The sequence below is a fragment of the Rutidosis leptorrhynchoides genome, chromosome 8 (assembly GCF_046630445.1).
Source record: "Rutidosis leptorrhynchoides isolate AG116_Rl617_1_P2 chromosome 8, CSIRO_AGI_Rlap_v1, whole genome shotgun sequence".
Classification (NCBI taxonomy): Eukaryota; Viridiplantae; Streptophyta; class Magnoliopsida; order Asterales; family Asteraceae; genus Rutidosis; species Rutidosis leptorrhynchoides.
Window position 1 is genome coordinate 366,116,798 of NC_092340.1, and position 12,856 is coordinate 366,129,653.

The 12,856-nt window shown below is 34.1% G+C and overlaps 2 protein-coding genes across 2 annotated transcripts; one reads left to right on the forward strand and one right to left on the reverse strand.

Moving 5' to 3' along the window:
- Window positions 1-1,209: 1,209 nt before the first annotated feature.
- On the forward strand, window positions 1,210-3,004 carry LOC139861506 (uncharacterized). Its single transcript, XM_071849902.1, has 2 exons — window positions 1,210-1,569; window positions 1,641-3,004. The coding sequence occupies exon 2, from the start codon at window positions 1,731-1,733 to the stop codon at window positions 2,838-2,840; it is 1,110 nt and encodes a 369-aa protein (XP_071706003.1). The 5' UTR covers window positions 1,210-1,569; window positions 1,641-1,730; the 3' UTR covers window positions 2,841-3,004.
- Window positions 3,005-4,009: 1,005 nt separating this feature from the next.
- LOC139861504 (coronatine-insensitive protein 1-like) lies at window positions 4,010-6,966 on the reverse strand. The gene is made up of 2 exons (XM_071849901.1): window positions 5,035-6,966; window positions 4,010-4,428 (listed from the first exon to the last, which is right to left on the reverse strand). Exon 1 carries the CDS (start codon window positions 6,790-6,792, stop codon window positions 5,038-5,040), a length of 1,755 nt encoding a protein of 584 aa, XP_071706002.1. The 5' UTR covers window positions 6,793-6,966; the 3' UTR covers window positions 4,010-4,428; window positions 5,035-5,037.
- Between the last annotated feature and the right edge of the window lie 5,890 nt (window positions 6,967-12,856).

A 12,856-nucleotide genomic window follows, 5' to 3' on the forward strand; every position in this document is an offset into this window, starting at 1 on the left:
GACCGTTGTGTAAATTGAGCCGAATTTGAGGGGCCGTTTGTAGTGTGAACGCAAACTTAAAGCGACAATCCGAAATAACTGAAACAACGAAATCCGCCATGCATTTTAGTATATAGGCATAAAATATAATAATTAGTTTTTAATGTTAAAGGGCATGAATGGAAATTTAAGACATCAAACTTTTCTCTTCAATATGTGATTTTGCAACGTCATCCCAAATAAATTGAATGCATACTTCCAGTGGCGGAAGTAAGATTGTTTTTCATCGGGGATCAAAAAAAAAAAAAAAAAAAAAAACGTAGCAATTTTTTTGGATAAATTATAGAGGTTTTTGGACAACTTTGAAGGTTGTTGGACAAAATATGTAAGTTTTGGGGCGCAAAAAAAAAATCCACTGGGGCCAAAGTCGAAAACTCCGAAATTTTTACACTGAAAATTAAAAATCCACTGGGGGCGGCGGCCCCCTCGCTCCTGCATAGAACAGCCCCTGCATATTTCATTCTAATTTAATTCTATTGGTTTTTAATAAATAAATTGGATGCACAGTTCATATAATAGATTGCTTATTTTCAAGGAAGAAGATGGAGGCATTTTAAATAAATAAAGGGAGTTGATATAATAGATTGCTTATTTTCAAGGAAGAAGATGGATGCATTTTAGGATGATGAAATTGAGTGGATGTGGAAAATTACATTTATACTCTTTTCACTATTATTAATTCATATTTTAAAATTTCATCATCAAAATCATCCAATTGTCTAAATCTATTCCGAGAACGTTCTTAACTTCTTGTGGGATTAAGACCCTTGTATCAATAAACTATATGAGATAAACTTTACTTAAAAGATGTGATTAATAATTGAGAGTTTGAGACAAACTACATAGATAATTCATATATTCTTGCAAAAATAGGTAAATGATAACATTTTATATAGCGTTCAAAGAAAAAGTAGACCAACCTACGTAACAAACTAACTCAAACCGAGTTCAATGCCCAACAATCCGCAAAAACAAACGGGCAGCAAAATACTAACAAACTATTAAACGAAAAACCAATGAAACAATAGAAATTAGCCGGCTTTAAAAGGTCCCGTATGACTCCTTTCATCCGGACTCGATGTGTACTCCTTTTCCTTTTTGGGACGTAAATAAATAGGAAACAACGTTGCCGACTCGCTTCTAATTAGAATACCGAAGACGGGGAATTAAACCGCGGATCCGTCAATTCTTGAAAAAAAGGCCTCTAACGATCTTACCAATTACTTATTTCATCTTCGTCCCTAACTTGTAAGTTGAAAGGCAGAATCTTCCATTTAATTTAATTGGTCCTAAACTGAAAATATTGAGTTTTCTACACTTCTACCGAAGAAATAGGGCAAAGGAATAAGGTTAACTCATTTCCTTCTTTCAAAGCTTATATTTTGTCGCATATAAACTCTTGGCTAATTACAGTCGAATAACATCAGCTTCACAACAATCACAGCAGACTGTCAACACTTAAAAATCTCAACTCTTTCGAACCCTAACTCACCAATCCCCAACTCTCAACTCCCAATTTCACCATCAAAGGTCAGTCATTTCACTTTCAAATCTTTACATTTATGTGTGTATATATATACTCACATGTATATACAATTTAGGGTTTTATTTCAACTATCAAGAAATTGTATAAAAATCGGATCTTTTTTTGGTTACTGAATGAATAGAAGTTGAATTGAATCTGTATATAAATGATGCCTCCCCCAAGAAGGAAAAAATGGACGGAAGCAGAAGAAAGAACCCTAATTGAAAAATACGGAGCAATGATTTGTGATGGGAGTTTATCAAAAATGAAAACTAGAGAAAAGAAATATAAACCCATTGCTTTACATGTGAATTCCGTACATCATCATAGTGATCCCGTTGTGTATCCATGGGAATGGAGTTGGAAAGATGTGTCAAATAAGGTACAAAACATGAGACATCAGTATTCTTTAGTCAAACAGAAGATTAAGCGGCCCGAATTGGGTGTTGTAGAGGGGTTTCAATGGGTTGAAGGGTTGACTCATTGGTCAAACTTTCTTCGGTATAAAGAAGTGTTTGGTGATGTTACGGTTCCGTTTGGTAATGGGTTCGATGAGAATGATAATGGTAAACAAGGGAATGAGGAGATTGTGGAGTTTGGGGATGGTTCGGGTGGTGGTGAGTATGAAAATGGGGTAATTGGTTTGGAGTTTGATTACGATGGTGGGGAACGAGAAGAGAATTATGGGAATGAAGACGGGAATCGTGTTTTTAAAGAAATTGAAACGATGGGATCAGAAACGAGAAAGAAGAGGAAGAAAGCGTGGGGATTTGTAGCAAAGCAATTGGCACAATTACGAGAAATGGAGGCTCGTTTTGAGCAGCGTGAGGATGAGAGAGAAAGAGAGAGACAGAGGAGAGAGAGTGTACGGGTAAAAAACGAAGAAGAACGTGAGAAACAAAGGGAGAAAGTTATGGAGAGGTTGAAGGAAGAAAGAAGAAGGCGAAGAGATGAAGAAAGAAAATGGGAAGAAAGGATGATTCGTCGGAGAACGGAATGGAAGGGGAAAATTGATGAGATGTTGAATGAACATAGACTGGAAATGGGACGAATTCAAAGTAGGACACTTCACGAGCAACAAATTTTAACAACCCAGTTGCTTGGGGTTGTTTCGCAATGGAGTGGTCATCAAAGTGGGATTCAAGATAATACAAATGGCGCTTATATTTCCCAAATGATGCGGAGTATGCAACATGTTGGTGTTAGTGGTTTGGTTGATGTTGATGCTCAAGTAGAAGAGCATAATCAAGATGATCAATTTATCGTCGATGGATGAAAATACGAGTCGTGATTGAGGTTAGAATAGTTTCTTGTTGTGGAATTGTTATATGTTGATTATTTGTGTACCACATTCTTTTTTGTTGTGTATTTGATTTGATGTTACTTTAAGAATAAAATGATACAGAAATGTGTCTGATTCATTTTGTTATCCTGCTCACCCTACACCAATATCAAGTTTCTTCTATATGGCTTAATTGTTACAATGGTATATTATCTTAAGAAAGCTTTAGCCAATTTTGTAATTAGTTGGACATGGTTTTGTGCCTCCTGCAGCATCTGAATTAACAATGTTGCGGTGTATCTGAATCCGAATTACTAGGTTAGTTTGATATAATGCTTTATACAGTTAAGTGGTTAACAATTTTTTTTGAGGTAAAATATTACTCTTGTATCTATTCTTTAACTACGGATGAAGAAAATGTATACATACAACGATCTAATAAGATCCAAAATTCCAAATCCAAGTGCGATCTCAAAACATAGACCCCTTTAGATCATTAGGTGTGCTTGTGTATTTTCTAGAGAGACGATCTAACAAAAAGATCTTGAACCTGAATCGACCCAACGGTAATATGCCTATTATGTTCGCATTTAAATTGGTATGACCTTTCTCAGTTATTCTTTATGCTGCAATGAGAACATCTCATTTGATCTGGTCAAACAAAATGCGTATTGTATGGCAACATAGGAAGAACTTTATATGTCTAAAAAAGCTGAGCACTTCGGGTTATAATAACCACTAATGAGCATTGAGGCTCTTACTTCTTGGTGAAAGTATTGACCAACTGATCTTTTGGCTTGGGTTGTGTTTGATTGTTTCTTAACAAAGTGATTTGGCACAAAATGTTAAATCGTTCAACATTCAATGCATCTGTAATTCTGTATGTAACATTTAAATGACAAAAAATTGATATTGAACGACACAGATTTATCCCGAATCATTCAAAGTTAGAAATACCCTCTTAACCATTCAAACCCTCAATTTTCCCCCTCCTATCATTTGATATTACTTCTGCAAAAACATACAACGGATTAGTTTCACATGGACGTGCCTTCTGCAGCATCCAACTTAATCCTATACCTATTTCCAATTTCCTATAATCCATAAAATATAAAAGATGATGAGTATCAAATATAAATTGCATTGCAATTCACTATGCTTATTCTTCAAACATCATACTAACATTCAACATAAGTTCTAGAGCACTGTGCAACATTCAAATTTGTTTGAATCAAATTAAGTACATCTTGATCAGAATGAGAAAAAAATAACAAATTAAAAAGGAAACTAGACAGTGAAACTTCATTATAGGTACAAGGAATATACCAATTACAAAGACCACCTTACTGGTAACGTTGGTACCTGAAAAGTCTTCCTGGTCACTATAAACTTGTTCGAAACTGATCCTCTGCAACGCGTCTCATTTGGTCAATTGAATCATCGGGTAATGATCGAGCATGCTCATCACAATTTCAATTTGCTGATCGTTTTGGAAATGACAGACTGCGTGATGTGTATCCTTCGTGACACCAACAAATCTTTTTATTCAGCATATATCAAATAACCAAGAAAGGAGACAAATCTGTGCAAGAAGCATCAAACAAATATTAGTATCATCATAAAAAATAAAATTATTAAAACAATTTTTTGTGATCAGAATTTTCCTCATAAGCTAAGGAAAGCATATATACGTCTTGTGAGATATCAAAATAAAATTGAATCTTCACATCTTATTACTTGAGGTGAGCCAACAGTCTTAACCAGTGGCGAAAACGGAATTTTTTTTTCACCCGTGGCGAAATATTTTTTAAAAACGTAGCAACTTTTTTGGGTAAAATATGGACGTTTTTGGCAAAATATGGAGGTTTTGGGCAAAATATGAAGGTTTTTGGGCAAAATATGAAGGTTTTTGGGCAAACTTTGAAGGTTTTGGGGCAAAATATGAAGGCTCTGGGGAAAAAAAATTCACTGGGGAAAAATCGAAAAACCCAAAATTTTTACACTGAAAATTGCAAATCCACTGGGGGCGACTGACTGCCCCCCTCTGTCCCTTAGTGTTTTCGCCACTGGTCTTAACAACAAGTATAAAATGAATCTTCACATCTACATTAAGGAATCGACAAATTAGAGAACTTAAGAAGATAAATCTGACTCTGTAAAACAAACAAAAATGCAGAAAGATAGTTACTTGTTAATGATATTCCAAAGGCGGGTATAAAGGAAGAACGGTCCTTGGTATATCAGTCCGTTGTCCATCAAGCGAGTAATACGCAAGCAAAGAAGGGGGTTGATGTAGCTCCATATTTCGAGGTGACATTTGAATTTCAGAACTAATCAACTCCATATTCCAAAATGGGCGGGCCATAGCCAATATCCCACTTGAATTTTGACTTGCACGATAACCCTGAATCCACAAGTACCTTAAAGATGGTACGTGTAGCACGAAAGCAGCAACCGCTTGCTCACTAAAACCACATCCCCTCATTTCTAGTTTCTGCAATTTTGGACACCCTTTTGCTAACTCCAAAAGCCCTAAATCAGATTCCCCTGTAAAACCAAGAAGCATGTATCTAACATTTTGTGCATATTGACCAATATACCCTAAACCAACATCGGTCAAACCCCCGTGACGAAGATACACACCTAATCGTTCTATTTTAGTACACCCACTGAGCAAAGCCCTAATCCCGTTATCTAGTGGTAATTCTGTAACGTTGACTTCTTTATCAAGTAAAATCATACGAAAATCATAAAGATTTTTCAAGTGAGTCCCTACACTTTCCAAAGCTTCATTTGTAATATCTGTAAGATTTACATGCAAAACTTCTAATTCAAGGCAACCTTGTGCTAAATCAATTAGCCCTCTTTGTGAAACAAACCCTTCTTCATCATCACCTCTTTCAATCTTAATCCTTTTCAATTTCTTGCAATATTGACCAACAACTTGTAATCCTCTGTCCCCAATCACATCCCTCGTATCAAGTACTTCTAAATTCGGACACCTTTGAACCAAGAAACAGTGGTCATCTGTATCAAATAGTGCATAAAGAAGATCTAGTTTTGTTAATCTAGCAGCAAATGGAAGCACAATCGGAATCTCGGGCTGACTCATGAAATTCAACGCCATGCGCCTCAAAAGCGGAGGAAATTTCAAACCTGTATATTTCTCCGGTTGATTACTAAATGAACCACCACCAAATTCTTCTAATTTGACAGCAAAATTAAAGAAATTAACAAGATCAGTAAGATCACATTCGCTTATCTTGACAGATACTAAAGACTGCCTACAGTTTTTCGCAATTAGTTCAAGATCTTTAAAATCGAACTTAACGAGTTCGGTCATATAAAAGTTCAACGACTCAAGAACCGTATTACGTAAAGCTAATTCATGTAACCATTCACCATCTTTTTCAACAGTTAAGCTCTCTTGTAAATACAAAGTTCTCAAATTGTAACAAAATTTACCGATATTCAGCAGCCCTTCCGTCGTAAACCCTGAGCACAAATCAAGCTTCAAAACCCTAAGTTCATGACCTCGAGTTCTAGTCAATATATCGATATCCGAATCACGAACAATCATACGCCGAAAATGAACCGATTTCAAGCATTTCAATGAATTTGTAATCTCACGAACCCAGGGTGTTACATAACCACCCCAATCTTCAGGAATTAAATCAAACATTGCAGCACGTGGTTTTCCTTTCACAGTCAACGATTCGAGTAACGGAAAACGGCGACATAATCGAGACGGCGTCGTTGAGTAACACATAGCAACGGTGACGTGTTTCCGAGTTAAGCCGTCGAGCTCGCACCATTTCCGACAAACTAAAGAGACGGAGCTCCGGTCACGGCAGTCATGTATGTACGGAACCACGCAATTGAACACCGTGTCTGTAAATTCAGCTGAATCCGGTTCTGATCGAATAGCTTTTAGATCTACTTCCATGAAATTGATTCAATTTGAAACCCTAATTTGTAATAATTAACAAATTAGTCAAATTACGTAAAACGAAAACCCTAAGTATATTGTACGGAGGAAAGAAGTATCGTGAAAACCGGGTTTTTTGTACGCCGGAAAATAAGGATAATTATCTTTTATTTTTTTGGTTTTTTTATTAGTGTTTTTGTGCGGTGATTGAGTGGAAATGAATACGTATATTGATATTTGATATATTGATTTAATTAATTAATTAATAATTAACGGTTGCAACGGAAAAAGAATTGGGCCGGCAATAGGAACCTTTTAAGGGTGGTCCCACCAACCAGCTATTAGCTTGTTGACCTTTACCTAAAGTTTTTTTTTTTTTTTTTTTTTTGAAAGGCAAAGCAATTTTATAAATTAAGAGAAAGGAGTACAAATTTAAGTATGCGATGGCATACTTTTCTTGAAGACTAACAGACTAAAGAATAACAATAACAACTAAACTAAAAACAAAACATTAAATCTCGTAAGCTTTTAGCCATGATCATCAAAGGCACTCGGGTTTAAAAGCCATTGATTCCAATCTAGCTTTATTTTCTTCGAACGTCATGAAATCCATTCATATGATTTTATTTGAATCTCGTTTAGGACCAACGGACCGCTCCCTTTTTTCTTCCGGAATATTGTATTATTTCTATTTTGCCAAAACAAATATCCACAAGTCCATTCAATAGCTTGCCATAATTTTGAAGTCAAGTTCGGCATTGTAGAGTTTAATCTCCCTTTGAATCTTTCCCCTACGTTAGTATCAACCACGGCTCCTAAATTCCACCATCGATACACTCTACTCCATAAATCTTTTGCAAATGAACAATTAATTAGGACGTGGTCCACGGTTTCAATGTCATCATCACAAATAGGACATCTTAAAGAGTTAAGGTCTATGTCTCGCTTATCCAACTCAACTCGAACGGGTATCCTCCCCATGATTGCTCGCCATATAAATATTCCCACTTTTTGAGGAATCAAATTGTTGCACATCGTTTCCATTGAAGGGTCTGATAGTAGAATTTTCCCATTTACCTGATGCGTAAGGGAAGAAATCGAGAACATATGTTAAATCAAATGCGTAGTTTTGTAGGACAGCAGGAAGATGCGGGATCGGATAAGCACATGGCTGATAAGTATACTTCGAATCTTAATTTTTGGGGTATCAAATTTGGTTTATATGGTTTTATATAATAGTAATCGGGTTATTTCAGGAAATGGGTTGTTTCTTCATGTTTATGAAATTGTTGATCCCCTGGTTTTGTTGAATGACTCGACAAATGGTGATGATATGAGAAACGATGAAATGAGGTTTATACGAGCAATATTGTTAAAGGAAAAGGGAAATTGCTTGATAATCATTAGGGTTTGGTTACATCAATTATGGATCATGTAGTGACCCGAACTTTTTCATGTTTATATATATTAAATGAAATTGATATTTACATGATTAAGTATTTCCAATATGTTAAGCAATCAAACTTGTTAAGACTTGATTATTTGAAATAGGTTTTATATAGACAATTGACCATCCAAGTTGACCGGTAATATATATATAGTTATCATGATATTATGATAAGGATGTACCTCATTAACTATTTTAACAATGAGTTATATACATAAAAATGAGACTATTGAATTAAGAAACTTGAAAACGGTATATATAACGATTATCGTTATAACAACGTCATACTAATTACATATGAATCATTTTAAGATATTGACATACTATATATAAACATGTTAAATGATAAGTAAACATATCATTAAGTATAATAGCAATGATCTACATATGTAAAAACAAGACTACTAACTTAAGGATTTCGAAACGAGACATATATGTAATGATTATCGTTGTAACGACATTTAACTGTATATATATCATACTAAGATATATTAATATATCATAATATCTTGATAATGTAATAATTTAACATCTCATTAGATATAATAAACAATGGGTTAACAACATTAAATGAGATCGTTAACTTAAAGGTTTCAAAACAACACTTACATGTAACGACTAACGATGACTTAACGACTCAGTTAAAATGTATATACATGTAGTGTATTTAGATGTATTAGTACACTTTTGAAAGACTTCAAGACACATATCAAAGTACTTCTACTTAACAAAAATGCTTACAATTGCATTCTCATTCATTTTCATCAACAATTCTACTCGTATGCAACCGTATTCGTACTCGTACAATACCCAGCTCCTATACGTATATACTATTAGTATATACACATAATAATTCAGCTCTTAGCAGCCCTAGATAGTTGATGATGTAGCGTGAGGGTACGAAATAGTATTATTTTTTTTATACAAAATACTACAAAATATGACACAAGTTTTATTAATTTACGGATGGGATATACCTAAACCTTGCTACAACACTATAGGCAGTGTACCTAATCGTAGAGTAGTGTAGTTTTTAGTAAGTCCGGTTCGTTCCACAGGGAGCTGGTGATACTTACTATATTTTTAACAACTATATTTATACAAAATATATATAGTTATATAAGTAGTAATATTATTATAAAAGGGGGGTTTTACCGTTTAATGACCGGTTTGTCGATTCTATATTTTAAGCGCAAAGATAAATGACGATAATTAAAGTGCGTAAAATAATGACAATAAATAAAATGACAGTAAATAAAATTGCGAGTAATAAAATGACAGTAAATAAAGATACGATGAGAAATATAATAAAAGAATTATGCTTATTTAAACTTCCGTAATCATGATTTTTGACGTGTTGATTTTAATTTATTACCATGGGTTAATTGTCCTTTGTCCTGGTTTATTTGATACGTCTATCTGGTTTTTTTGTCCATAATAGTCCATCGGTCATAAATATAAAGTGCGAGTATCCTCGTCAAATTACCCTTATACCCGAAGTCAAATATTCCAACTGATTAAGGATTTAAACTGTGACGCAGTTATCACTTCTGTCAACAATTACACCAGTTATCACTGTATGTAATCCACCCCTGTTTTAATTAGTTTATGAATATTAATTCATCCACTTGATCAGAATGAATAATCAATTACCCAACCCAATTGATTAATTAAATGATTATAACAGATTCCATATGAACGTCACTAAATAGGACAACCATAATCATTATTAATTATTAGGTTAATTAATTTGAAGATAGGTTCGACAGACTCCAATGAGTTGTCACTCAATTAGACAATACCCCCCATCTATTAATAGTCAATAATCCAATTTCCACAAGTGTCGGTCTTTTGCCCAAACCTTAATTATGGTCCAAAGTTCAATAACCCAATTTTAGTAATTAGCCCAACATCATGAGTACTTCATTTTAAATAAGCATAATAACGACTTAGCTACGAGACATTAATGTAAAAAGGTTGAACATAACTTACAATGATTAAAAATAGCGTAGCGTTACACGGACAGAATTTCGACTTACATACTCAAAAGATCTCTATCATAAATCTTATTATTATCATAATTTAAAATTAAAATTAAGATTATTGTTATATCTTATTAAGTTAACATTATGATAGAGATATAGAATATAGATATTGATATTGATAGATAGAAAAATAAGAAAAAGATAGAAGAAAAAAAAAGAGATCGAAAAAAATCGTTCCTTCTCATCGTTACATATCATTCGTTTTATAGGTGAAATTATAAATTGAATTTTCATTTACGACCCCTGAACTATGCTCAATTAACAACTTTTTATTATTTAATATTATTCTTATTATGAATTATTTAAATATTATATTTTATTCTTGTGCATAGTTGACTTGTAATTTTTACACCGTTGCGTCGAGCGTTGAGAGTTGGTTCATGCCTCGGTTCTGGATTTTCGAACGTCCTTTCGTATAATTTAATATCTTGTACTTTGCGTTTTGTAACTTGTACTCTTGTCATTTTTAGACGTTCTTCATCAATAATTTGAACCTTTTTGACTGTATCTTGTACTTTTGAGCTTTTTGGACGTTTTGGTCTTTCAAATCTTCGTTTTTGTCTTTAAATCTTCATTTTCGAGCGATTTGCGTCTTTCGTCTTCGCACTTATTTATTTAACTATTACAACTAAAAATAAGGAAATTACATTTAAAAACTTTACATATTGGAACGATATTGCTACTAAATATATGTTCATTTGGAGCACTATCAAATATCCCCACACTTGAGCGTTGCTTGTCCTCAAGCAATACAGAACTTGAAATAAAAACATACATGAATCACTTTTTTATTCATCACATTTTGTACATCAGTGATTTTGATATAGCAGTATAAACAATGACAGTAATGATGGTTAAAGGTGGGTGTGTCATCCACAGTTGCCTCGGGTTTAGGTCAACGACACTTGCAATCAAATAGCCGATTTACTTTCGGTTTCCAAAGCAAAGTGCACATTTGAAAGGCGGTTTACAGTCCCACATGACTATAAAAATTTAGATCCTTTAAGGAAATTGGATCTTTATGAAAACATTTGATCTTTTGAAAATTCAATCTAGCTTTTACCCTAGATAAGTTTTCTGATTTGATCCACCATTGGTGTTGCAAAATATATTTGTGGATCAATATTTTGGCTAAAAACATTTAGGTTCGTGTAATCCACTGCTATCCCGGTATCGGAAAGCACACATCCAGTTTACTTGTTCCGTATATTACCTTTCGGTAAACTACCGTCCGGTTGTAAAGGAAAGCGATGAACAAGAAACTGTTAAGGCAATGTCCCGTGACATGCAGATGATTATGGTCTTTTAACGTGTCGAATGCTAGAACTATCCTTGGTAGGAGCGATAGTAAAGATCATCCTATGATTTTTCGGTCTGGCACAAGGTCCTGTCTCCGACCATGCTATGCAACCACCGTTCTTACGGTTGACACCCGATTTGGTTCAGGTGACCTAATGAATTCTAGGTGAATTCCTAGGATTTTACGTTCAATGGTAATGAACGCATTGAAAATGGATTTTCAGAAAACAAATCGGTTTGTATTTTTGATCAAAATATTTTCTCGTTCAAGCTCGAGTTTAGAAATCATTGAATTCCATGAGTTTGAATTCTCAATCTTTAAGGTCAATCTCTAGGATTGAGTAATATCAGTCTTAAAAGCTGATTTTTAATCTTTAAGGAGATTATCCTTTCTGGGGATCTGATTCATTAGTCTTATCAAGCTAATTTGCACGGTGCCTCCCCATTGTACGAGATAAATCCTTCTCATGGTTAGGATAAATCTGACCACATGGCGACCCTGTTTGATGCTGAGGTCCGTGGATTTCCTGCTGATTTTAGAGATGACTTTTCTAGATTTTTCGTCAACCTACAGCTGGTCTGGACGACAACTTCTTGACCTAAATCAAGAAGCGCGTGTCTTTTTCGGAAGACTTTACTTCCTTTTAATGATGGAATTGATTCATCGTGTAGATCCATCTTTCTTTCAAATGTATTACAGTAAACCGGGTAAAACTGATTAGTATCGTCCAAAGCAAAAGTACCTGCAATAATCTTGTACAAAAATATGTGATATATGTTTTAAATTGAATAACTTGGTACATTCTTCCCACACTTAGTTTCTTTCTTTGCCTTTTTATTTTCTTTTATTTCATTTTAAATGAATTCAAGCGTTTTAGGGTGTTTCTCAATTTATGTCCTTTTCGAGGTAACGATAATTTCGGTATTATCACCTAGTTTTCACCGTTCATAAATATGTATAAACATGATTTTAAATTCATTTAGTTGAAAATTTTTCAAATTTTCACAAAATTTGGCAAATAAACTAAGTGCAAACCCGAGAGAATTTATAACCCTTCCCCACACTTGAGATCATGCAATGCCCTCATTTGCATGAAATCAGACTATAATTATAAATTCATGAGGGTGATTAGTGTAGAAAAGTGATTAAAAATACCCAGTTTGTAAGCATATTATTTTACATCACATTTGATATTTTGCTTCTTGTCGTCAAAATCAGTAGCTATTGCTGAACTTAATGTTAGTCTTTGAAAGTGCGTTGTTCTACCCTGTTTTGTACATAATAAAATAC

Excerpts from the sequence above, each read along its gene's own strand:
- LOC139861506 (XM_071849902.1), top strand. The coding sequence starts at position 1,731 with ATGATGCCTCCCCCAAGAAGGAAAAAATGGACGGAAGCAGAAGAAAGA.
- LOC139861504 (XM_071849901.1), bottom strand. The coding sequence starts at position 6,792 with ATGGAAGTAGATCTAAAAGCTATTCGATCAGAACCGGATTCAGCTGAA.